Genomic DNA, 27,131 nt, shown 5'->3' on the forward strand with positions numbered 1-27,131 from the left:
GTTTTCCCCCGTCCCGTGGAGATCCTGCATTCAAGCCTTGCTGGCTTTCAAAGCAGATATCCTGGGGGTTGCTCCTCTCGATGCCAGACCCTCAGGCTGGGGAGCCTGACGTGATGCTCAAAACTTTCACTCTGTGGGAAACCTCTGCGATATAATTATTTTCTAGTTAGTGGGTCCCCCACCAGTGGGTATGGGATTTATGTTGCGAAAGCGCCCCTCCTGCCGTCTCGCTGTGGCCTCCTCCTCGTCTTTGAAAGCAGACTCTCTTTACTGGTAGGTTCCAGTCCTTTCATGTTGGCAGTGGTTCGGCAGTTTGTTGTGGTTTTGGTGTTTTTGTGAGAAGAGAGGTCAGGTCCGTCTACTCCTCTGTGTTGTCTGGAATCGAGGGGGTGGATGCTTGCTGCCTGTTTCCTCAGTACGTGCTGGCCCTGGTTCCCTCGTTCCGGGTGTGCAGGTGTGGTGGCCACTGCTTGCTCCCGGGATAGCAGGGGAGTGACAGTGCCCGCTTGCAGGTCTTTCGGCGGTGGCAGTGGCCTGGGCCTGCCTGTGAAGCCCACAGTGGTGTTGGTGGCACACGCCCACCCCCAGAGCCTGTGTGACCATTGTCCTGTTGCCTCGGAACAGGCATGGGGTAGGCAGCTCTTATGGTTTCTCTGCCTCTCTCCTTGGGTGCCCCCCGCCGATGACAGTGCCTTGCCTCTCTGTCAGGCCCTGGCTGCTGCTGCACGAAGCCTCACTTGCCACAATGCCGCCTCTTCAAGCTGTCCCCATGCAGCCAACCCTGGGCTTCTCCCTGGGGCTGTCTCCAAAGCCCGAGCTTCTGCACCCAGTCTCCACCTGAACTGACAGACGGACATCTCAAACTGAGGAGCACGGGCTGGAGGTGCCAGCCTTCTGAGCGGGCCACTCCTCTGGGTGCTGCAGACTGGATGGGTTCTTCCACCGCCAGTGAGGGGACTTGCCAGGGCGCAGGAATCTCTCCTCCTCCATTCACAGCTCTCTCCCTAGGGTGCAGGGCCCGTCCTGATTCCATTCTCTTGCCTTTTCCTTTTGCCCGGTTATGTGGAGGTTTTCTTGTCCCTTCAGAAGGCTGAGGTCTTCTGCCAGCGTTCAGTAGATGTCCTGTGCAAATTATTCCACTTCCGGATGTTATTTTGCATGTGCATTTCAACTGTGTGCCTGCTCTCCTGACGCCCGTGGTCTGACCGCTCTTGTCCTCAGGCGGTGGCGCTGCTGAAGCCGGGGGGCGTGCTGGCGTACAGCACGTGCACTGTCACCCTGGCAGAAAATGAGGAGCAGGTTGCCTGGGCCCTCGAGACGTTTCCCGGCCTTCAGCTTCAGCACCAGGTGAGGCCCGTGGCAGCTCTCTCCAGGTGATCCAGTAGGTCACGGGAACGTAAGTGTGGTGATGAACCCAGAGAGTTACATGAAGGGATACGTCATGTAAAACTCCTGAAACAAATCTTGTGGCGCTCAGGGCGGTTTTTCCGATGAAAGCCGTTCCAGATGGTCCCGGAACATCTGGAATTTTCACATCCTGATCCAGGATTTCCAGGCCTTTACTCTTACTGACCAGAGATGTGTTAATACGTATTTTGTTATCCAAATGTTATTGACTGGAGACGCATCAGTATTCACTTACATAACGAATTGCCAGCCACAGGTGTTAATTTCTGCAAAAATCCCCCAGTCAGTAATGTGTTTAAATGACCATAGAACTCAGGTGGATTTTTGATACATGTTTGACTTGTGGCTCTTGTTCATGTTATTTGGAATTTTGTTTCTAAAACCCTTTTCCCCTCTCTCAGACCTGTATTTTTCTGGTTTGGGGAAATGGTGAGCATTTTTTCTCATGACATATCAAAGCCCAAACAGGCTTTAATAACCGGGATTCAAAAGACTAGCCACACAGGGGAAGATAGTGCAGGTTTATCTCTTCCTTTGGTTTCTTAGATACGATATAGAACATTTTAAAAACTCCCTTGCACTTTCTTTTACTTAGCACTGCCTTTTAGTTCAGGTTTTTATTAAAATATATTTATGACTAGATTTTTCTGCCCATGATGTTTGAGACTAGGTTTAAATCTGTAGTAATGCTCACATTAATTCAGATACATTGGACGTTTAACTTCAGACTTTCTAGGACAGAATTCTAGTAAGTAATTGAATACGTAACTAGAAAGCAATCTGGAGATGCTTTCTAGACTCAAAAATTAAGATAATTACATTGGGATGAAAAGACTTGAGAATTCACTCCAATTTTGTGTGTGTGTGAGTGTATGCATATATATTCAATGTATACCACAAGAGATGGAACCCCACCATGTGTTAGTAGACAGTAGGTTTTCTGATATAAGCCTAAGAAAATGTATCTTCAGTAACAAACATTTATCTGTGAAACGGTGCCTTAAGTTAGGCTTGTGCAATTTTTGGAGTAGCAGTTTGCACAGACCACTCAGTTCCTTATGATTCTTTATTCTTCTAATCAGCGCAGCCTTCATTTTCTCATCTCTTTAAATACTCTAGTACATTTAAAAAACAACAAAAAAAGAGAAATTTTTATCATCCCATTGGTATGGACCAGAGAGAGGCCTCCTGTCAGGTGCCTCCTGTCAGCTTTGGGAGGGTCTGACAAATAAAGCTGAATTTTCATCTCGTGATTATGCCCATGAGTATGTCAGGCCCACTGACATACTGAGTGTCCACTGTATGTCAGGCATGATATCACCTTATTTTAAAATACTGAGTATTTTATCTGTTTGGTAGATGAGGAAACAGGTAAGTTATTGTTCTAAAGTCACACAGCTAAGATGTGCAGAGCTGCACCTGGAATCCATGTGTTGCTGACTGGTGCTCAGGCCTTCTGCATGTTGTGGTCCTTGATGAGCATAAAGCCCATCCTAGGAGTTCAGTCATCAAGTGACTGCTCTTACCATTATCCTACTTTATTATACAGAAAAGCAGCATGTCCGTTTCTCTCTCTCTCTCTCACACACACACACACACACAAAGGTATTTACTTATTTTTCTGTTTCTGGAATTGGTGGTAGTTACAACTCAGTTTGTCTTTTAACATAAATGGTGCACAGGCACTCTTACTAACACGAGGATGTTCATCTGTGTTTATTCTTCTCCTGAGCAGGACCCACAGGTGGGAGGAGAAGGGATGCTTGGAGCTGGCCTGTCACCTGAACAGTTGAAACGGCTGCAGCGATTCGATCCCTCTGCAATGCGGTCACTGGACCGTGACATTGGTTCTCTGAGAGACGCCAGCATAGAAGACCTGGTTTGGCTGGCAAATAAGGATTGTATAGGTTTTTTCATAGCAAAATTTGTAAAATGCAAAAGCACACAGTAGGAGGATCTTTAGAAATGAAGATTCCAAATGTGTGCCTGGTGGTTATTATTTTTTTTTAAACCAAACTCTCATCAAACCATGTGATTGATGTCATGGTTGCTGGAGAAAGAGAAAAGGCTGCCAGCTGTTCCACCAGTAATCAAGAGACTCCGCTTCACAGAGAAAGAAACTGGAGGGTTGGGGTGGGAGTGGGGTGTGTGTTGAGATTATATTTTGCATTTTTAAGAAAATTTTTCCTTTATGGATTTAGAGTATAAAGAAAAGGAGGTGCCTGTCGATGTCTGGAACGTATTTTCATTTGGGGTCTTTGTTTTAATTTGTAAAGAATGCAAGTCATTTTTAATGTTAAAATGAGTGGATTTAACAAAAGGAGTAAAATTAGCAGTATTTAATTTGGTTATAAAACATGTTTTCTGTTACTGAGTTCCTAAGTATGAGTTCCTTCAGAATTCAGGGTGTGTAGTCCGTAACTTATTATCATGGACCAGGAACCAAGCTGAGGGTTTCACTTGACTTCTTCTGTTACTGTTTGGTATATCAGCCCCTCTTCAGATGAGTTCTGGATCACTCCCAAGTGACAGTCACCCTTCACTGTGTTTTCTTTTTCCTTCATGTTTTAAACTAAAAACTAAAATGAATTTTAACTCTGTAGATTAAAAATGAGACTATTATAGAATTTGGGTACCTTTCATCATCTAATGGAAGATACAGATTATTAGAGGTATGATTGGTGAGAAAGAGAAAACCATCTTGTGAGAGCTGGGAAGTGGCCAGGCCTTAGTGTTTTCCTGCCAACTCCATAGAACACCAACCCCAGACCATGCAGCTGTGACTAGGATAGATCAAGATAAAACAAGACTACTTCACCATCAAATCTGAAATCACCCAAACCACAGAGGTGACCAGACATCTCCCACAGTGGCCGGTATATGTGGACTGCCTTTGGCAAATGACTGTAACTGTGGGCTCGCTTCATCCCATATGCTTTTTAGATACGGTCTATTAAAATACCCACCATGGGTTAAAAGGTGTCTCATGTCATGTTAAATGGATCTGTTTTGTTAATTTGAATCACCTCAAAATTCCTGAGCCTTTGGGCATTTAAAGTGGACACCTAATAGTTTTTTTCCCCTCCCTTCCTTTCACAGGTCTCCACTGGGCTTCGTTGGTGGCTCAGTGGTAAAGAATCTGCCTGCCAATGCAGGAAATGCAGGTTTGATTCTTGGGTTGGGAAGATCTCCTCGAGAAGAAAATCGGCAACCCACTTAAGTATTCTTGACTGGGAGATTCCATGGATAGAGGAGCCTGGTGGGCTACAGTCCATGGGGTTGCAAAAGAGTTGGACGTGACTTAGGAACTAAACAACAGCAGCAAAGGGTCTACATTAGGAATTTCTCGAAACTCTTCTTGTGTAGTGAAGAGTGCAAGGTCTCAGATCAGGTGAGATCTTCAGAGGCCTCTGCTCTGAGCGAGCATTTCTTCACACTCTTCTCTGCAGCTGGGCCGTCTCTGCACCCCTTGGACTTCTGACTCCTCCTGTCCCAGCACTTGACACATCACCCTAGGGAACAAGGCATGTCCTTGACACCTGCCCCCAGGAAGGCAGGAACCTTGTCCTTTCTGTACAGCTTCAGAGCAGATCACTGTTACTCCCTTATTGAAGGAGGGAAAAACCACACCAAGTGCCCTAAGATTCACTATGTAACTGACTTCTTTCCATCCCTCATTCTGCCTCACACCCAGCAGGTGTCATCTGTCTAAAGGAAACACTGTTGACCTGTGTACTTGTTTCCAGGGCTCGGCATACCCCTGGAACTTTCAGTGTGATTTTAAAACACAGAAAGGCCATCCCTTCTCGTGCTCTCTGCAGAACCTTAGGTGCTAGGCTGGGATGGAAATGGTCGGGAAGGAGCCTCGCAGCAAACATGAGAAGTTTTGATTAATACCAGCAAACACCAAAATATAAACAGTACAGGCAAAACAGAAGAAAAAATTTGCATGTTGAAAACAGTAATGGCAGATAAGAAATAGGATTAACATTTGTTCCTTTAACAGACATTTTCCAGTGGTTTCTTTAAAAAAAAAAACAACAACAAATTGGAACACAAAACACATTCAATCCTAAGGAACACAGACATTTAAGAAAAAATATGATAGATGGAAGAAAGGGAAGTGTGGAGGAGAACGAATACATTTTTTTTTAAACATATTTAATGTTGTCATAGTTATTTCTGAAACAGAAGCATTTTAATTCCACAGTGAGTACATTTTACTTCAAAACCGTGTATCACATTTTAAGTAGTAAAGTACAAATACTTAAAAATGTAACTTAGCCACAATTCAACCACTGACCCAGAGACATGTAATTACCTGTGTCTCCACCAGAGTGACTCTTGACCTGTTAACAAGATTGGACCAGCAGCAGCATGTCATTGAGCCAAGGACAAGGATTAAAATGAAGATCTGATGATGGATCAGTTTAAAAGGGAAAAAATAAAATTCAACATCAGAGGCAAGAATTGCTGAACACGTAAGGATAAAGGTGAGAGGAAGCTGACGTTGCTGTGCTCAGACCCCCGGAGACCTTTGACCTGCTGGAAGCTGGCACTTGTCAGCCGTCGTGGGGAGGGGACTGCAGCCCATGACCTCCCCGCCCCTGGAAGATGAGCCGCGTGAGGGAAGTACAGGTAAGTGTTCAACATACTTTCACCTGTAAGAATCACTCCTGAAATGGCAATTAATACTACTAATAGTAAACAGTGCAGAAGCCAGCTCTTTATTTGTTTGAATGACTTTAAACCAGGCTTGTTGAACAGTTTGGTGTAGCTGACAGTGAAGGTTTGACATGAATGCAGAGCAGACCATGTTCAAATGTGGCATTGTCCTGAAGTACAGGATCACTAAGACGGCCTACATTTAGCAGCACCTTTTTGTAACAGTAACTTAAATGAGCAGTAGAGAGAGAGCAGAGGGAAAACCGAAATGGGTTTGACAAGGAAAAAAAAAAAAAAAAACACCACAGAACTATTCAGAACATTTCCAGCATTTTCTAGGTTAACTACAAAAATCATGATTCTACAACCGAGTTGGTTAAGCTGAAACCTTTGCTGTGTGAAAAGACTTAGAATTTTACATTCTATGAGTCAGTAAATATCCCACTGTCCTTGGGATTGTTTCTTCATTTACATATTTCGCACACACCGTTTACACATACACCCACTATACAGTCTTCACAGATAGATGCGCTTATGTCAGATCCTACACTAGAGGTTTCCGAGGAACACTCTGATTTGGACTAATGTGTTTCACAGTAAAGTGAGAAACGAAAGGTCCAGGTACAAAATTTTTAAAAATGGAATCCGTTAATGTAGTTCTTTGAAAGGGATTAATGGTAGCAGCAAAAAAGATACATACCAGTTATACCTCTAGAATTTAAATATTCCAAAATCATGAACTGGGATGTAACTTTGTATAGGAAAGGTTGGGGGCCGGTGATTAGTGGACATCTTACTGTAATGGAAAGTTGACTGGAAGTATTTTATAAAAGTAACTTTAATTGGAACATGGTTTCCCAATGATGTGACTAATTTACACTGAAAATTTATATATTATGACTAGTGTTTTTATATTCAATAAAGGTATGAGTACAGAGCTAATTAACAGATTGAGGGAAATGGTTCCTCTATTATCTGATAAAACACTATATGTATAATTCATTTTTATAACTCTTGAGTTTTCTTTGGGGGAGGAAAATAAGGAATTAAACATGAGACAGTTTTACTTGTAAAGGTCCAAGGATATTTGGCAAGAACCTGGAATAACCAAAGAAGCGAAATAAAAATAGCCTTATTTAACAAAATAAGAATTTTTAATGTCCAGGTCTGAAGGTAGGCAATCATAGGAGTTTTCCAGGAACAGACTTCAAGTGCCAGGTCCGTGCACACCTAATACTGTCTTACCTGTCCATGCATTACTGGACAGATGGACACATAAGAGAGGCAGAGCAGGTTTCAGCCTCAGCGTGACAGCCAGCTCGCAGGCTGCCGACAACGTGTCCCTGACACCACGCTCAGCATCTTCTGGCTTCTCCTTCAGGGCAGGTGTCCCACGCAGGAAAACCTCAACATCTTTGTTCACTTCAGGTCACCTCATTTTGCCCTGATTTCTTCTGAAGAGCAGAAACTTTGGTTTTAAGAAGCACTTCTAGGTTTTGACGGACAGTGAAAGTGTCGGAGTGGGTGGGGGAGATGGGGATGGAACAGGAGGCGATGGATTGAGGAGATAAGAGGGGAACAGCCAGTGGGGCGGGAGGAATCAGGGTCTCTGATTTTCCCCTGAAATTATTCTACAAGCTGTGTAAACGTTTCTCCCTACGACAGACACTCGAACACACGAGAGATCAGACATTTCCAGTGGAACACTCACAGTTAAAAGCGGCCCGTATTTTTCCTCTCCAGGGGCACGACCAAGGAGCCAGCAGGTGGGAGCTCTCTGAGCGAGTCTCCTTTGGCAGCGAGCTCCCCGCTACGCCCCCTGGCGGCTCCGGCAGCAGCATAGTGAACGGCGGAGCCAGGTGGGTGTGCGCCGGTGGCCCAGGCTGGATGCTTCTTGCGTCTTCCACCCTCACACCCTCCACTTGCTCGCACATGCTCACCCCCAGACCCACACGGGTTCCAGCTCCTAGACTCCAGTGCTGTGACCTCAGACACGAGCTACGCAGGACGTGGTCGTCACAATCAGTGTGAACTGCACGGAGTAGAACAACCCTTGGAGTTTGGTTATATATTTCCCATAATTTATGGTCAGAAATGATAAACTTACAAGGATGGTGAAACATTCAGAAATCAAGCCTTTTCAAGTCAAGCAGCCACACGTATTTACAGTATGTACAGACTCTAGTGAACGGGGATGGGCGTCGAGTTGATGCTATTACAAATTTCCTGAAGGTGGGCTTTTCTAGTCCCTGTAATTCATAAAGCAGGTCTGCTGACTTGGCATTAAGACTCTAAAATAGTGTGATCAAACTGATATATATATATATATATATTATATATAATATATATAATTATCGTAAGAAGGTGTTTGCAGAAATAACATTTACAAACTGTCTATACAGTACACAATACTAGTACATAGAAAATAGATTCTGACTTTATGATCCCCTTTGTGTAAGGCAAGACTGAATCTGTCCCCAAATTTAGTCAGCCGGAGGTACAAGCAAGAAACAGTGGTCCATGGATGAATATGCAAATCAAGTGCCTACATATTAAAAAATCGGCAAGAATCAGGAAACTCCACTTTTTATCTGGGCCAGTTCTAGCCCACTGGATACATCAACCACATTTTCGAAAACATCAGCTATGCTTCTTAAAATACCAACGCCACTCAGACGGCAACAGATTTGTTCGAGTGGCAGCTACCCCAGACCGGGTTCTAGGTTCCGTAGACAATCAGAGGCCTGCAGCCTTTCCAGGCCAATTGATAGAGCACTTACAAAAGAAAAAAAAAGTGTATTAATACTCTATTTCATGCTGTTGCTCTCCAAGCAACAGCAGTACAAAATATACAAGACAAATCACATGATTGCAGTGTAGACCCCCTTCCCCCCAAGATCGATGTGGGTGGGTGGTGGGTATACAAGACTTAAAAAAAAAACAACAACACAAAAGGGCAGGAGAGTCATTGGCGGATGTAAGCATCCCTGTTCCAGTCAGCAGCCTCGTTGCGTCTCCGGGACGCCCCTTCCCCATCCTTGTCACAGTAGCGATCCTTGGATTTGTGGCGGCTCCGCTGTTTGTTGCACTCGTTGTGGTCCTGCTCTCGGTCCGGGTCCCTGGAGCGGTGCCGAGTCTCCCTGTGTCTGTGCTCACCGCCCCCGTGGGGCTCCTCTCGGTGGTTGTGGTCACGGTGGGGGGCGTAGTGGTCCGCGTGTTCGTGCGAGTACTCTTCCTTGGGCTCCACGTAGGCGGAGTCGCGACTCTCCTGCGTCTCCGAGTCCAGGGTCTCCTGCCTGGAGAGGCCTCGGCTGGTGCCACTGCGATGGTTGTGGTGCTGGGTGGAGGAACGATGCTGGGCTTTCTTGACCGGTTCCGGACACTGTTCTTCTTCAGCTTGGGAAGCAGAGCGGCCCGGAGCCCCACGATCCGTCCTCTGATCCCCTTGAGAACCCTGGAGACAGAGGAGCAAATAACAGGAGAACCCCTGTCACAAAGGCAAGTCCTTTTAAGTCCAGTCCCTTTGCGCTGTCCTAGGCGCTTACAAATTAACATCAAATCCAATATAATATAAATGCTGAGATCTTTCTACACCTGGGTGAACACTGAGCCACACCTCTGCTCAGAGACAGATAGGAAGATAAATTCTGGGAATGTGGGCTTTAAGTAAAAAAAAAAAAGATAAACAGTCAGATACTTAAATGGCACTTAATGAGACCAGCCCTAGCATAAGATAGTCACATGTATCAAATTATTAATACAACCCTCCATGCTCCTCTATGAAGGGTCACGAGATGCAACCCTTAGGAGAGCCCCATGAGGTTGGTGCCATTAGATGCCTGAGGCACAGGGCCCGGGAGGGATTTGAACCCAGGCAGTCTTGAGTCCACAGTCTGTGCTGCCGGCCTGTAGAAAGTTTCTCCTCTCTTCCTGTCTTAATAGAGTTAGTGGTCTGTGGTAACCTAGAGCAGGGGATGATGGGAGGGCAGTCCAAGAGGAAGGGGATAGAGCTGATAGACATATAGCTGTTCCACTTCCTTGTAGGAGAAACCCATACAACCCTGGAAAGCAACTCTACACCAATTAAAAAAAGAATATGGGGAGAGGGGATCTACATTCACAGGATGCTGTTTACACTGCTTTTCTCACAGCTCTCTCAGGAGAGAGCTGCCCGATGGGAACAAACGCTGCGTTGGCACCCTGGGCATGGACGAGGGCTCTGCTTACCTGTGAGTTGGAGGCTAGCGTGGGGCTGACGGGCAGGGTGGAGGTGGCTAAAGTGCGGCTGAGAAGGGGGTTGGGGAGACTGCTGCTGGGAGGGTGGGTGGCCTTCCAGTAGGCCTCCAGGTAGTCGGCCAGGTGTTCACAGGCATCCTCGAGCTGGTTCTCATCCAGGATCACATCAAACAGCTCCTGCAGGGGCAGACATTACAGATGGCACCCGGACACCAGCCCCCAACTCCCCCCCACCTTAGAGGAGAAAGCAGGGAGCCCCTTGGTCTCCGCTCTTGCTGCCTGACTCCTCCACACACTGTCCTCTGGAGTCAGCTTACAAGCATTGGTCCTCCTCTGGTACGTGTTGACACACGTGTATCAGTAGTATCAATGACTAGGAAGTGGACAGGTGTAGTAACAGTTGTTAAGGGCATGATAGAAAATTTGCTAATAGTGAAAAAAAGGAATTGGCCCTACGTTAGAAGAGAGATGTAAAAAAGACTGTAAGCCAAACAGTATAGGAAGAAGTCTGTTTTCGACATACAGACTGTGAAAAGCTGAATCTTGGAAATAGCTGCGGCAAGGGAAGGACATGAGGAAGCCAAAGCCACCTAGAAGGTAGGTTGGGAGGTAGGCAACATATGCATACGTATAGCTGGTTCACTTTGCTGTACAGTGAAAACCAACACGTAATTATCTTCTCATTAAAAAAAAAAAAAGCCAAAACAAAACTCAGAAGCGTAATGTCCCAAAGCCTGGTATGCACAACAGGGATTCAAGGTAGGAATGGGTTCAGGTGTCAGAATCTGCTTACTGACTGGTTTGGAAATTGGTGTCTACATGGTTTCAGATCAATTTCATAGATGGTGATAAAGAGCCAGCAACTTGCTCCCAGATTAGAAGTGAATAATAAACCAACCCCAAATAGATCCACCTTTCCAACCAAAGTTCTGAAACAACTGTGTTTCATTTACGATACTATGGACGTGTTAGATGTTAACAAAGCGACATCCCCATGGAACATACTGTAGCCGTTTGCAAGCCACGACCATGACCTAGACACGTGCTCATGGCAAGAGGTGGCCAGTTCTCCACTTTGGGAAGAAGCCCGCTGCTAATGGAGAGGGTTCTCTTCTGGACAAGTGTTTACCTAGTCTGTCTGGTTTTTCTTAACAGAAAGCGGGGCTGATGACTTCAAGTGGATTATACTGAACAGAGAGACTTACTGGAGGACACTGAGCTAGCTTATCTGCCGCCACCATCTGGACATTGAGGTGCTTCGCTTGAGATTTCCCTCGAGACTTTATTAACCTCTGTAAAACCTGCAAAAGATGAGGTTTTTAAACATGAGTGTCTGTACTCAGGTAGACAACAAGGTTCATTATTCACTCTTTTCTCTGGGACCTTTTTCATACAGCACTCATGGTTTACTAGGCAAGAAAACAGAATATCTAAGATGATCTGGAAAATTAATACATCTCGGTGGCAAGCTTCAAAAACCACCAGGATGGGTATTATTCTGAACCTTTTTATGTGAACTAGAATATTTACATACTAGACATTAAAACTGAGAAATTCATTTAGGAATGACCAATAAACCTCTTGCATGTTAACTTACATCACTTATTTTGATAAAAATAGCTAAATTGTTTTTGCAAATTTCTCTACAACCTGACTTCACAGAAGATAACCAATGTTTCCTCTTTCTACATTTAATCTGCCACAGTACATTACTTTGAAATACGTGAAGAAAATCCAGCCTCTTCCAGATACATAATTCAGAAGAGAAGGACTATTTTAGTAACCTTTTCAGATAATTGTGGATATTTTTCTTTGATATTATAGTAAACAAGTGGTAGCTTTTTAAAGATTAGCTGCCATGTAACATCTGAAACCCTACTCTATTAAATTCCATTGATTTGTCCTGAAATTTGAATGGCATGTCATTTGTTCTTTCCAATAAAAATGGTGTTCTAAGATGACTCCAGTAATCACACCCGTACTTGTCCTCAAATAACTGACTTTGAGTATGCAGCTTAAGAACTTGATGTGTACCTCCCATTTTGTTACGTAGAATATTAAAAAGGCTGGTAGCACCTTTTTGAAGAGTCAAAATTTAATAAACAATTTTGCTACTTCAAGGTACCACAAATAACATTTTATTGACTAAATATTAAAATAACAAATAGGATATTTTTGGCTTAAATAAAATACATTCTTAAAACTAATATCACCAGTTTTTGTATTTTTACTGTGGACACCAGAAATTGTAAGAGTTAATGATGGTAAAATCTTAATTCCTAGCACAGTTAACTTATTAATACTCAGACATTTCACGAGAATCCATCTAAAATCATAGGCAAAAGAGGCATCTTCTCATCTAACTTAAAGGTTGCCAGTAAAAAAAAAATGCACCTTATTCTGACCTAGTCTGGGACATAGATTTATATTTTAGTAATGCCTTTAGACAAGAGCAAGGATCTCCTGTCAAAATACATACCAGGAACTAATGTATCCAGTGTTTTCAAACTCCACTAAGAAAGTGGCAGTAGATGGATTTTCATTAGGACATTAAGTGAAACTTATGGTGAGGAAGAATGCCGCTGGTGCTGGTGTGGCCTTGCTTCCTGCTTCAACATTCCCACCACTTCTTTTGCACCATCAGTACAAAGGTCAGGCCAGTGGAAGAGGAGGACAATGAGGATTATCAGGGAAATGACCCTCTAGGTCCCCTGCAAGTGTCTCCAAGCCTCCCCCACCAGGACTCCACAGGCCACACTTTGGAAATCATTGTTCTCAGCCACGAAACTTATCACTCTCTGCTTATATGAATCTTAACACTTCTCATCTACCACATCTCTCTTCAAATCCTTAGTGATGGATAAAGCAGCAGCCTGTTCTGAAAGCAGACTATAAGCACATATTTTAGTAAAGTTTCACTGCAGAACAAACGGTAACAGCCCTGCTTACCTTAGGAGAAGAAATCTTGACATACACTATAATAGGGGCCAGAGAGGTTTTACTGAGCTGGGCTGGGTGATTGATCGTGTCTGCGTCAAGGACCACCAGTTGCAGTGTTCTTGCAAGTTCAAAAATCCTTTCGATTTCACTCTGAACTTCCGCTGTAAAAGGTGAAGCAGAACTTGATTACTTAAAAGCTCAGCGTTTCTAGACCAGATTGAGAGAAAGTAAAATGGTTACTCAGGCAGGTGAGCTGTGGTTGATGTCTACAGGTAAGAGGGCTGATAATAGGCATCGTTTGCAAAGAGCCATTCCTTCACAACACCTTGAGAATTTAGGAATTCCTCTCTCAACCAGTTATGAAATTTATTTCTAGTTTACCATGATGTCTGTGAGAGTCAAACTTTTTGGCTTTCTGTGCTAATTTGTTTTGGGGGCTATAAAACGTCACTCCATGGAGTCATTTTATTAAAATGTTGTAAAACAGAAACATGAGGAGAGCTCTTCCTTGTATGTGTTTCTGACCACTCAAGCCTAGCAGCCCATCACCAGCCTTCCTGTCACTGCACGGGCTTACCTGCGTTTACATGCCACCTCTTGGTATGGAGTCTAGAGATGTATATAGGCAAGCTGAACTATAGCAGGAAACAGATTTTCAGAATGTCTACAACAAACCTAGCCAGAAACACACTTCTTGTATTTTCCACCAACAACAAGACGGTCCTGTAACATTCATGCTTTAAAAGGGCAGTTATGTATTGGAGGCAGCACCTCAGATGTATAATCTGTCAGACTTACAGAAAAACATAAAAAAGTTTACTTGAATGCCAAAGTATTTTCATTCAGTTCATCTATTTCTCCATTCTCTCTCTTGAGTGTAAAAAGGGCTGTCCTAGAATATTTTCTCTGATGATGGATATATACTGTATCACTGCTATGGAACACCTGAAATGTAATTAATGTGAATAACTAAATTTTTGAGATTCAGATAAAAGTTAGATAGCCAGGAACTGCATTTCTAAATATCACAGATCTGTAAAGGATAATATGTAGTTTCCACTGCCCACTACAATCATGAAGGGCCAATCCCATGAGATGCCTGGACCTACAGGACACCATTTAGTTCTTCTTGTGCATTTGCATCCATGAAGAAGATTCCTGGAGGTAATTTTAACTTGTGTATTATTCCAGAAAAGGCAAGCCACTAGTCATCTGCCTCTTACCACTAAGAGTCCTTTTGTTTACCTGGATGTCTTTAAAATGCCCCAAACCACTAGTGATACGAGCTTTAAAGTAATATTTGGTCACATTACCACTCATGACACAGTTTTGCTAAAAGAAAAAAAAACCTATTAAGCTTCTCAATAGACAAGTTTATAAGAAATACAGAGAACAGACAGTTGTGTAAACTACACCAGTGTAATGTAGTTAGCAAAATTCAGTCTCTGAATACCCTGCAGGATAAGTAGGATAACTGACCTAGTTTCTTAAAAAAATTACAAGGAGATAAAAGATATATGGAAAACAGGATTAAGAGATTCAAGGACCTAAGAACCAATCACAATGTGTGAAGTTTATTTGGATCCTGATTCAAACAAATAGTAATTTATATATTTTATGATGCAGAAGTGAATAAAATGCTTATGTGTGTGTATATATATGTGCGTGTGTATATAAAATGTATGTGTTTGTATCTATATAGTATTTGACAGCTGGGAAATGATACATGGCTGAGTGGCAACCTGATGATACCAGGGGGTTATTACTAAGGTACAGTAGGGACTTCCCAGGTGGTCCAGTGATTCGGACTCCATGCTGCCAGCGCAGAGGCCCAGGTTTGATCCTGGTCGGGGAACTAGATCTTGAGTGCAGCAACTAAAACCTGGTGCAGCCAAATAAATATTAAAGAAGAGGTACAACAATGGCATTATGGTTTAAATAAAAGGGGTCTCCACTGTTCAGAAACACACACTGAAATATTTATAGATAATATAAGTATCTTGGATTAACTTCAAAGTAAATGGGTGAAACTAGGTAACAAGTGCCTGGGCTTTCTTACTGCATACTGTTCATATATATTTCTTTCAATCATTCCTTTTGTAACTATGTTCTAAAACATTACTAATACAGTTATTTGCTCTCTTCTCTTGCTTCTTACATTTTTTATTCCAATTATAACCTTGCTTCTCTGTGCCCTGTGTTTTCACAAGCCACTGATCACCAGTAGTAAAGTTCCAGTCTAAGTTTATTATAAGCATTAAGAAATCTGATTAGTTTACAGCTGACATCATACTCAGTGGAAATGCTAGAAGCTTTTCCTCTGAGATTAGGAACCACACAAGGATGTGCACTCCCACCACTTCTTTCAACATTGTATTGAAAGGCGTAACCAGAGCAAGTAGGCAGGAAACAAAACCAAGGCATACAGATTGGAAAGGAAGTAAAACTCTCTCTGTTTGTAGCTGACATGATGAGAGAGAGAGAGAGAGAGAGAGAGATAAGACTCTACCAAAAGACTGTTAGAACTAATAAATGAATTAAACTGCAGGATATAAAATTAGTATGCAGTACAGCTCAGTGGAATAAGATGAGTCTCTCTCTCTCTCTCTCACACACACACACACAATCCTGCCATTTGCAACAAGACTAATGGACCTTATCAGCTTTATGCTAAGTAAAATAAGAGACAAATATATAATCTTACTGAAATGTGGAACTGAAAAAAAAAGCAACAAGTTCATAGATACAGATAACGGGGTGATGGAGGGTGATCAAAAGTTCAGTTAAGTCCGAAGATTGTAACTGGAGTTAGTGATACTATTTGAAAGTTGCTAACAGAGTGGATCTCAAGGGTTCTCCTCACAAGAAGAAATCTGTAACTACATAAACTTGTAAGTAATCTTTCTGTGATCGTTACACAGTATATACATGTGTCAAACCATGCTGTAGACCTGTCAGTTACATTTCATTAGAAATTTGATCACAAAGATTTTCATCTGTGTATCACTTAATTACCGCTATTGACACAGTCACAAGAGTCCCATGCCTTAAAAATAACTTGTTTTTTAGAGGTTTGAGCACTATTAAAAAAATCATTATGAATGTAATTCATTGTCTAGTCCCCACGTCGTGTCCGACTCTGCAACCCCATGGGCTGGAGCCGGCCAGGCTCCTCTGTCCGTGGGCTTCCCCAGGCAAGAATATAAATGCAGTACTTGTTATTAAATCTGGGTAACAGATAAACACAAAATAATCCATTATCTTATTACATATCCAAAAATTATTTATGTCAATAGCTTAATATATGTATCATGGACATGTGTGTATATATGCATATATTCTAGTATTCTTAGATACACAGATACCTTCCACTTTTTAAATTAAGGTGGAAAATGAGATATTCTTTAAAAACTTAAAAAGATTTTTTTAGAAACCCAATGCAACATATTTGTAAATAAACCTTATAAAAAGATGACCAGTAAATTCTGAAGAAAATGCTTTTAACTTCCAAGTACAAAATGATGCTTTCAAAGAAATGTGCCCATACTAGTAGGTGGGCACACCAGTATGTACTCTCTGACGGGGTACATCATGCTGAGAATTTGTTTCAAAAAAGAAATGTCAGTGCTGCTGATGTTCATTTCTGAAACTGAAAAGCCTTATTTATCTGTCCAGATCCCAATCTCTTACACCTACTGAATTTAAACTTGCTGCTGATACTATGAAAAACAGTATAGATGGTCCGCAAAAAAGAGTTGCCATATGATCCAGCAATCCCATCCCTGGGCATATATTCAAACAAAACTGTAATTCAAAAAGATATGTGCACCCTTATATTCATATCAGCACTATTCACAATAGCCAACACATGGAAACAACCTAAATGTCTGTCAACATGAGCAGATAAAGAAGATGTGCATATACACAATGGAATACTGCTCAGCTGGACTCTGTGGGAGAGGGGTGGGGGGATGATTTAGGAGAATGGCATTGAAACATGTATAATATCATATAAGAAATGAATCGCCAGTCCAGGTTCGATGCCGGATACAGGAAGCTTGGGGCTGGTACACTGGGATGACCCAGAGGGATGGTATGGGGAGGGAAGAGGGAGGGTGGTTCAGGATGGGAAACACGTGTACACCCGTGGTGGATTCATGTTGATGTATGGCAAAATCAGTACAATATTGTAAAGTAATTAGCCTCTAATTAAATTTAAATTTAAAAAATAAAAAAGGTAAAAAGAGTAACGCCATTTGCAGCAACACGAATGGACCTAGAGACGATCATACTAAGCGAAGGCAGAAAGAGACAAATACCATATGATACTCCTTACACGTGGAATCTAAAATGTGACACGAACTTATCTATGAAACAGAAATGGACTCAGAGGGCAGACTGTCAGTAATGTAATAGTAGTTCCAATGCCATTTCATAATCACTAAACACAGATTTTTCATTTTGGCAACTTCTTTACTTAGCCTGAGAAAGGAAATCTGTTAAAGCCCTCTGTCAGCCCCGTCTCCTTTCCCCAGACCCAGGAAGGTTTGCCTCAGGGCACCGACTTCCCAGGCACCAACATGGCTTCTTAATCCAGCTGTGTGATCCTTGGGTAACAAGGCTTAATTTCTCAGAGCCCCTAAGTATTCTTTTCTGAAACATGGAAATGAGGACTAAGTTTATCAATGTGCAAAATATTTATTTTGGTGCCTGCCTATAGGAAATGCTTAATAAATGTCAAATATTGCTTTGTGCCAACCTGCTAAGATGTATCACACTGCGTTTTGATGATATGACTGAAAACTTTTCCAACAGGCAGTGAACTGATAGGAAGACTGGCAATAATACATACTTACTTTGATTCTTTCCCTCAGGACAGTGCTTAGGACATACCTGGGACTCAAAAATTGTGTTGAAAGAATGAGTTAAAAAGGCAAAGAAAAAATATAATCATTGTGTGTGTGTGTATGTATGTATGTATATATATATATATAATGTAACAAATATTTGACTTTTAAAAAATTGTTTTTAATTAGAGGATAATTGATTTACAATGTTGGCTTCTGCTATACAACAGTGTGCATCATCGCACATCATTATCATTATACGTATATTTATACCCCTTGCTTTTGGACCCCACCATCCCACCCCTCTAGGTCATCACAGTGCACCGAGCTGAGCTCCCTGTGCTGTGCAGCAATCTCCTGCCAGCTGTTTTACGCCTGGTAGTGTACATGTGTCAACGCTGTTCTCTCCATTTGTCCCACCCTCTCCTTCACCCACTGTGTCAAGTCTCTTCTCTGCGTCTGTGGCTCTATTCCTGTAGGTTCATCAGTACCATTTTTCTAGATTCTGTATATCTGACAATATACAATGTGTTTTCTCTTTATATTTGCCTTTTTAGTTGACTATACATATATTAGAAGCTGCTGTTGTAGAAAAAAATGCATTAAATCTTCAAAAACATTAATCGTGAACTTGGCAGCCAAACTGTATACAGGTGAAGTACTCCCTTTGGGTGGAGATAATGTATAGCTGGGCCATCAGAGCAATGTTGTGGAATTTAAAGTGTTAATTCCTTAAGATAGACATGGCTATGCCTGTAATGATTAATTAGATCAGGAGGAGGGAGGAAGTGAGATTCAGAAGATCAGTAGGCCCATAAATTTTTTTCCTAAGAGAAGGCAGATGGTCAAGTAAAAGTAATCACATCACGCACTGCTCAGTGGAAGAAATCCTGGACTGGTAGTCCGGATGCCCAGGGTCTAGCCTTAGTTTTATTCCTTAGTGCCTTACCTACACCATACGGATCCCTTCCCTTCCTGTGGTCCTTAGGTCCTTCACTGCACAGTGGTGACAAGATGGGTAGTTCTCAAACCCTAGCACGCACAGCAGAGTCACCTGGCAGGCTTGTTGAAACAGACTGCAGGGCCCTGCCTCCAGAGTTGCTGACTTCATAGGTCCGGTGGGGCCTGAGAAGGTGCATTCCTAACTGATGCTCCCAGTAGTGATGCTGTTGATGTGGAGGCCACACCTGAGGACCAGTGAGCGAGACGCATACTCAGGTGTGCCACCCCAGTTCCACAGCCCCTGGTGTTACCAGCATAAGGGATGAGTTTCTCTTTAATTGATGCTCTTCCCGAGACAACTGTACATTCACAGCAGTTGTAAGAAATGACAGCTCCCAGTGCACTCTATTACCTAGTTTTCCTCATGGGAACGTCCTGCAAAACTATAGTGCAACATCACAACCAGGATACTCCATCTTCCTCAGATTGCCTGAGTTTTATGTACTCATCTGTGTGTGTATGTGTACTGAGTTCTATGCAGTTTTATCCCATGTGTAGCTTCCTGTATCCATCACCATAGTCCAGAGACACAGCAGGTCCATCAGGATAAGGAAGAAGAGACCAACTTTTAACAAGTTATCTCAGCTGACTGTTCCACTGGGCTAAAAACATCTACCAAGCTGTAAACATTTTTGTCTGACCACCTGGTTGCTAATATACAAAGTGAATGAATGCCTCTTCTCCCATGCATTGTCTCTTACAACTACAGCCAAATGCCAACTACATCTAGAAACATCTATTTCTGCTTTATTGACTATGCCAAAGCCTTTGACAGTGTGGATCACAATAAACTGTGGAAAATTCTGAAAGAGATGGGAATACCAGACCACCTGACCTGCCTCTTGAGAAACCTGTATGCAGGTCAGGAAGCAACAGTTAGAACTGGACATGGAACAACAGACTGGTTCCAAATAAGAAGAGTACGTCAAGGCTGTATATTGTCACCCTGCTTATTTAACTTATATGCAGAGTGTATCATGAGAAATGCTGGGCTGGAGGAAGCACAAGCTGGAATCAAGATTGCCGGGAGAAATATCAATAACTTCAGATATGCAGATGACACCACCCTTATGGCAGAAAGTGAAGAAGAACTAAAGGGCCTCTTGATGAAAGAGGAGAGTGAAAAAGTTGGCTTAAAGTTCAACATTCAGAAAACTAAGATCATGGCATCCGGTCCCATCACTTCATAGGAAATAGATGGGGAAACAGTGGCTGACTTTATTTTGGGGGGCTCCAAATTCACTGCAGATGGTGACTGCAGCCATGAAATTAAAAGATGCGTACTCCTTGGAAGGAAAGTTATGACCAACCTAGACAGCATATTCAAAAGCAGAGACATTACTTTGTCAACAAAGGTCCGTCTAGTCAAGGCTATGGTTTTTCCAGTGGTCATGCATGGATGTGAGAGTTGGACTGTGAAGAAAGCTGAGTGCCGAAGAATTGATGCTTTGAGCTGTGGTGTTGGAGAAGACTCTTGAGAGTCCCTTGGACTGCAAGGAGATCCAACCAGTCCATTCTGAAGGAGATCAGTCCTGGGTGTTCATTGGAGGGAATGATGTTGAAGCTGAAACTCCAATACTTTGGCCACCTGATGCGAAGAGTTGAGTCATTGGAAAAGACCCTGATGCTGGGAGGGACTGGGGGCAGGAGGAGAAGGGGACGACAGAGGATGAGATGATTGGATGGCATCACCGACTCAATGGACACGGGTTTGGGTGGACTCCGGGAGTTGGTGATGGACAGGGAGGCCTGGCGTGCTGCGGTTCATGGGATCGCAGAGAGTTGGACACGACTGAGCGACTGAACTGACCTGAACTACATTTAGCTTCACTTCCTTTACTCTTATTTGCTCGTATTTTCCTACTTTCAGTACATAGTTTTTGCTATTGTGTGACAGAAATAGGCCCCATGAAGCACAGTTGTGTATAAATGTGTGCAAAGATGTAGCTTATTCTCCTAAATTGACTTGTTCCTAGAAAACTGCTTGGGGTAAAACCAAACCCCAGTTGCAGATAGTATAAAGCTGGGCAGGTTAAAGACACTAAGGTGAATTACTTTATAAAGCAATAGTTAATTATCTAAGTTTATTATTTTTAAAAGTTTGGATTTGGAATTGGCAAATAACTGTATTACAAGAGCCTTTACTATTTTAATTCAAATAGTGTTTTTAGTTCTATAATGTATAGAAGTACATATTTGTGTGCACAGCTAATACACATATTTTAACTTATGATGCCTGACCAATATTACAGCTGAGAAAAAAAGAGAACTTTTTATGAGCCCATATAAAGACATCCATACATGCACAGAAGTCCTATACCACTCCGAAAATCTGATGATGTACATAAAGCTGCAAAATTTTCATGGTTTTTTCCTTCATGCCATATGGTGGCATTTTAATATAATCAACTCCAAATGCAACATACCATACTTTTGTTTATGTAATGAAAGTTTTCTAAAAGCTCAAGTATAAAGTAAATTTTTACCTATTATATCTTCAATGTACTGGATCGTTCATCCTTTCTTAAATAATTGCTGCAATTGATCTCATCTATTAAGTTTGAGGTCAGTTTTCTCAAATTTAGTTTTTACTAAATGTATACAAGAAAGAGATGCTTTTAAAATAAACTACCCCCACACCCTGCATTCAGCCCTACCTGCCCTTGGGCTCAAAGCACTTCCAGGATAATAAATAATGGTTGAAAAAAATTCTTAGGCATCCTCTCTGGCCCCAAACTTTCCTCTAGCATACAGTCTCCAGCTGTTTCACAAACACTACAACATTAGCACTGATTTAATTTGACCTAGATCTTTGAAATGCTAATATTCTTTAAAAAAAAAAAAAAAAGGCAACATTACAGAGAACCCATTGTGCAGACTGAGAAGAATGTGCTACATAGAAATTGGTTTGTTTTTTAATTTATCTATTTACTTAGTGGGCTTCCCAGGTGGCACAGTTGGTAAAGAATCTGCCTGCCAGTGCAGAAGATGTGAGAGACGTGGGTTCGATCCCTGGAGTAGGAAATGGCAACCCACTCCAGTATTGTTGCCTGGAAAATTCTATGGACAGAGGAGCCTGGCCAGGGCTACAGTCCATGGGGTCACAGGGACTCGGACATGACTGAGCACATGCTGGCTATGTACTTACTAGTTACTAAAATTTTCAGTTCTAGCATATATTTCTTCTATAAAATCTAAATTAATATATACTTTAATGAGTAAAAGAATTATATAAACTATGCACTGTTTGAAAAATTAGAAATAAAACTAATAACAGCAGCCACCATTAACTGATCTGCTACACATGCCACGAACTACTTCATGTGCTTCTCACAATAATCCTAGTAGGTATCTTAGTAGTATCACCATTTTAGAGATGGGAAATGGATACAAAGACTAAATAATTGCCAGGATAAAAACAGTAAGAAGAATCGGAAAGATCTAAGAAAAGCAAGAAGAATTAAATAAAGATGGCGACATTTACAAATCAGAAGAAATGGTAGCATTTAGAACTATGCACAATCTTAATGCGTGTCTACACATGTACATATAGTTACATACCTGGAGTACTATAGGACCAGTTTTATACAAAGTAAGAATATCTTTTCTATAGGCTCCACATCACACCCATAACGTATTATTCAACATGTTTTATTGGTGGGGGGAGGGGGAAATCCTCTGATCATTCTCTTACCACTAAATTTTTTCTCTGTAAAATCACCTATTCCTTGCTGTACCCTAGGAAAAACTAAAAATCCTTGAAAGGCAAAACACACATAACATACTCCCCTTCTTTCAAAGCTACAGACAGCGCATGTGCATGGTGCGTTTCCTAGGTGACCAGACGACCTGTGTGCCTGTGTGGATTCCCACCCATCCTCAGGGTGGGCTCTGGTCCCAGGCCATCTTCCACGTGGTCTAAGGACTCTGCGCTCTGAATCCCCCTGCTTTGTTTGAGCAGAAACAAACCTGTCTAAGGATGGACATTCCCTGTCAGCAAAGTCAATGCATTTGGCCAACCTTGACGTTTCTGACCTTTCTGTAGCATGTGGGACATGAAACCTTCTCACTCCTCAGTGGGATCCATCTTTTCCATGGTTTCCTGTCCCTCTGTGCTCCCTATGCAGGTGCGGGCCCGGGGTTCGATCCCTGGTCAGGGAACTAGATCCCACATGTTGCAACCAGAGATCCCATGTCACAACTAAGACTCAATGCAGCCACATAAGTAAATAAATATTAAAAACATTTTTTAGAGAGAGACTTTTGCAGGCACTCAGGACACCATGTGCATGGCGGCAGAACACTGGAGCCCCCAACGCCCACAAGCTGAAGTTGTGCCCTCTGGTTTCACCTCTCGTGCTGTAAATATATATGTTCTTTTTGTGATCTATCACATTCTTCTCATTTTTGTGCCTTTTAAAACAGCTTCCACGTGTAGGGTTGAAGTACTGTCTAGTGTTTCTAAAGGCAAGAAGGCGTAAGTGTTTCTTACGGAGAAAAATCTTTGATAAGCTTTATCCAGACATGATTTATAGAGCTGATAGTTGTGAGTTACATGTTAGGGGATCAACTATCTATCAAATAATGTGTGTGTGTGTTAGTTGCTGAGTTGTCTGACTCTTTACAACCCCATGGACTGTAGCACACCAGGCTCCTCTGTCCATGGAATTCTCCAGGCAAGAATAGTGGAGTGGGTTGCCATTCCCTTCTCCAGAGGATCTTCCCAACCCAGGGATTGAACCCAAGGTTATCCAGTAAGGAGTCTTCAAATAGAAAAATGATGCAACCAGGTGATGTGCAGGTCAGTGGATGAAAATGTGGGGACCAGGGGCTTGTAGGAACCTAAGCCTGCATTTCCGCTGAATTCACGAATTCAGTATTTGCTGTGACTTCATAGACTATGACACCTGTGAATACTGAGAGTCCACTGTGTGTTAAGCCCTTCCTCTCTGGGAAGTTCTAGCTTCGTGTCTAGTTTCCCGCTGGATATCTGGATGTCCCACAGTATTGCAAATCCAGCATGTGCACAAATGGAGCTGTCGTCTTTCTCATCCCCCTCCCCAGACTCCTGCCCTCCATGACTTCCTCATCCTGAGCCCCTTATCCCCAGAATAATACCATCTTCCTCAAAGCAAATACGCAGGAATCATCCTGGGGTTTTCTCCTTCATGTTCTCCATCCAGTAGAGAAATCCTGACTCTCTCACCTCTGGATTCCCGCCAGTCTTCTCCTTCCCTCTGTCACTAATTTACAGCCTCTCTTATTCTCTAACCTGAATGACGACAAGTCCCCTAGGTGACCTCCTGTCCAAGTCTTTGCCACACCCCAGCTCTGCTGAAGGGATACTTCGAAAGGCACCACTTAAAAGAAATTGCAGTATAGGTGCTGTGAAAAGTGAAAGGGAAGTGGAAGTGTCAGTTGCTTAGTCGTGTCTGACTCTTTGCGACCTCATGGACTGTAGCCTGCCAGGCTCTTCTGTCCTTGGGATTCTCCAGGCCAGAATACTGGAATGGGTAGCCATTCCCTTCTCCAGGGCATCTTCCCGATGCAGGGATCGAACCCGGGTCTCCTGCATTTCAGGCAGATTCTTTACTGTCGGGTTGCAAAGAGATGGGGAACATGAAGGAGAAGACTCTAGGACAATTACGGCATTATATAAGGTGCTCAGATGTACAACAGGGTGATTCAAGATTATATTCCATTTATAGTTATAAAATACTGGTTCTACGGGCTTGCCAGGAAGTCCAGTGACTAAGACCCCATGCTCCCAATGCAGGGGGCCTGGGTTCGATCCCTGGTTGGGGGATCAGATCCCACATGCTACAAGTAAAGATATTGCATGCCATAACCAAGACTGAAGATCCAGCGTGCCACAGCTAAGACCCAGTGCAGCCCAATAAATGAATATTTGAATGTTAGCTCTGTTTCCCATGTTGTACAGTACATCCTTGTAGCTTATTTTATGCCTAATGGTTTGTACCTCAGTCTCCTCCCCTTATCTTGCCTCTGCCCTCTGCCCTCTTCCCACTGGGAACTGGTCTGTTTTCTGTATCCCATCAGCCTGTAGAGGCGCCGGTTTTAGTACGTACCTACTCATCTACAGAATGTACTATTTCTCTCTGAAGCTGTTTCAGCAGAACAACAGAATCCTAATTTCCCTCTCCCCTCTCTCCTGCTTGTTCCTTTTCCCTTCTCCACATTTGTCATCAGAGATCCTTCTGCAATGCTAGTCATCTTGTGCCACCCCTCTGCTTCCATGCCTCTTCCTATCACATCCGCAGTTAAAGGCCCGAGAGTGCGACCCAGTCAGGCCCTCGACCACCTCTCTGATCTCACACCCTCATCATTCCACTCCAGTCACACCAGCTGTCCTGCTCCCCCTTCAGCCCACTGGACATGCTCCTGCCTCAGGACTCCCCTCTGCCTAGAACTTCTCTCTTCTCTCGGGTAGCTGCCAGGATAAAGAATTCATAACACAAATGATTCTGCTAAAAGCTCACCTCCTCGGAGAGGCCTCTCCTGACTTCCTCATATAAAATCACGCCCTCGTCCTCAGCCTACTCTCCACCTGTTGGCCTGTGTCTTTTTCCAGGACTCATCAACCACTGACACCGAGTGTTAACTGTCTGCAGCCACATCTAGTAGCTTCTGTCCGTATCTTCCCTGTGAAACGTGAGCAGGAAGATGTGCTGTCCTTCACATGTATGTCCTCATGCTCACCCCCCTCGTTTCACGGGGAAGATACAGACAGAAGCCCTCAACACAGGGGGCCCGGGTTCAATCCCTGGTCCAAGAACAAGATCCTGTGTGCTGCACTAAGAATTTCCATGAAAGATTTTGCATGCCATAATGAAGACTGAAGATTCCTCATGCCATAACTAAGACCCAGCGCAGCCCAGTAAACAAATATTAAAAAAAACCTAATAGTAAGTTACATGTGTAACAGCCATTAATGCCAAATAGATGGAATAGTTGCCAAAGCCATTTCATTTGATCAAATTAGTACTTGACAATAAACAGGATTCAAACACAAACCTGCAGATGTGTTAACTAAAATCTCCAAATTGTTTTTACAAATGAAACAAAAATGTTGACACTGATATAATTACTGATACAATCCAAGTATGAAGGGAGTTGAGGTTATAGCCATCGTTTATGGAAGTCGTACTATGTTTAATCTTTCCAGTAATTCCACAAGGTAGCTAATATCATCTCTTTCTCTCTTTTTTTGGGTTTAGATGAAGAAATGACACCATATCCAAGTCCGTGAGTCCTTGTCCTTTGAAATAAAAGACTTTTTTGCTTTAGTCTCCCAGGCCTCCCTGAGTCTCAAAAAGCTGACTTAAGAGTTAATAATTGGGCAAAAAATGGGCAGAAGCCCTAAATAGACATTTCTCCAAGGAAGACATAAAGATGGCCAAGAGGCACATGAAAAGATGCTCAACATGAGTCATTATGAGACTAATGCAAATCAAAACTAAAATGAAGTATCAACTCACACCAGTCAAAATGGCTATCATCAAAAAACCCACAAACAATAAATGCTGTAGAGGGTGTGGAGAGAAGGGAACCCTCCTACACTGTTGGTGGGAATGTAAATTGGTGCAGCCACTATGGAGAACAGCAAGGAGATTCCTTTAAAAACTAATAGAGCTACCATATGACCCTGCAGTCCCGTTTCTGGACACATATGTGGAGATCAAGATAGTCCAAAAGAATACATGCACCTCAGTATTCACTGCAGCACTGCTTACAACAGCCAAGACATGGAAGCAACCTAAATGTCCATCCACAGGGGAATGGATCAAGAAAATGTGGTACAGATATACAATGGAATATTACTCAGCCATTAAAAAGAATGAAATAATGTCATTTGTAGCAACATGGATAGACCTAGAGATTGTCATACTGAGTGAAGTAAGTCAGAGAAGGAGAAATATTGTATGACATCCCTTATATGTGGAATCTTCAGTGATACATAGAAACTTATTTACAAAAGAGACTCACAGAGAACAAATTTACGGGTGCCAGGAG

General features: G+C 42.6%; 2 protein-coding genes across 20 annotated transcripts in view; one reads left to right on the top strand and one right to left on the bottom strand.

The window, feature by feature from the left end:
- The window catches only part of NSUN6 (NOP2/Sun RNA methyltransferase 6), an 82,181-nt gene extending 77,787 nt beyond the window's left edge, over positions 1-4,394 (top strand). For all 5 annotated transcript variants that reach the window (XM_025264325.3, XM_025264328.3, XM_025264324.3 and 2 more), the window contains 2 exons: positions 1,222-1,347; positions 3,143-4,394. In XM_025264325.3, the coding sequence (XP_025120110.3) occupies positions 1,222-1,347; positions 3,143-3,358 (342 nt within the window). In that variant the 3' untranslated portion in view covers positions 3,359-4,394. The remainder of the gene's footprint in view (positions 1-1,221; positions 1,348-3,142) is intronic.
- Positions 4,395-5,280: 886 nt separating this feature from the next.
- The window catches only part of CACNB2 (calcium voltage-gated channel auxiliary subunit beta 2), a 431,110-nt gene continuing 409,259 nt past the window's right edge, over positions 5,281-27,131 (bottom strand). For all 15 annotated transcript variants that reach the window (XM_044928076.2, XM_025264317.3, XM_025264319.3 and 12 more), the window contains 4 exons: positions 13,258-13,409; positions 11,514-11,609; positions 10,300-10,485; positions 5,281-9,526 (listed from right to left, as the gene is read on the bottom strand). In XM_044928076.2, the coding sequence (XP_044784011.1) occupies positions 9,038-9,526; positions 10,300-10,485; positions 11,514-11,609; positions 13,258-13,409 (923 nt within the window). In that variant the 3' untranslated portion in view covers positions 5,281-9,037. The remainder of the gene's footprint in view (positions 9,527-10,299; positions 10,486-11,513; positions 11,610-13,257; positions 13,410-27,131) is intronic.

The sequence above is a fragment of the Bubalus bubalis genome, chromosome 14 (genome assembly GCF_019923935.1).
Source record: "Bubalus bubalis isolate 160015118507 breed Murrah chromosome 14, NDDB_SH_1, whole genome shotgun sequence".
NCBI classification, from domain to species: domain Eukaryota; kingdom Metazoa; phylum Chordata; class Mammalia; order Artiodactyla; family Bovidae; genus Bubalus; species Bubalus bubalis.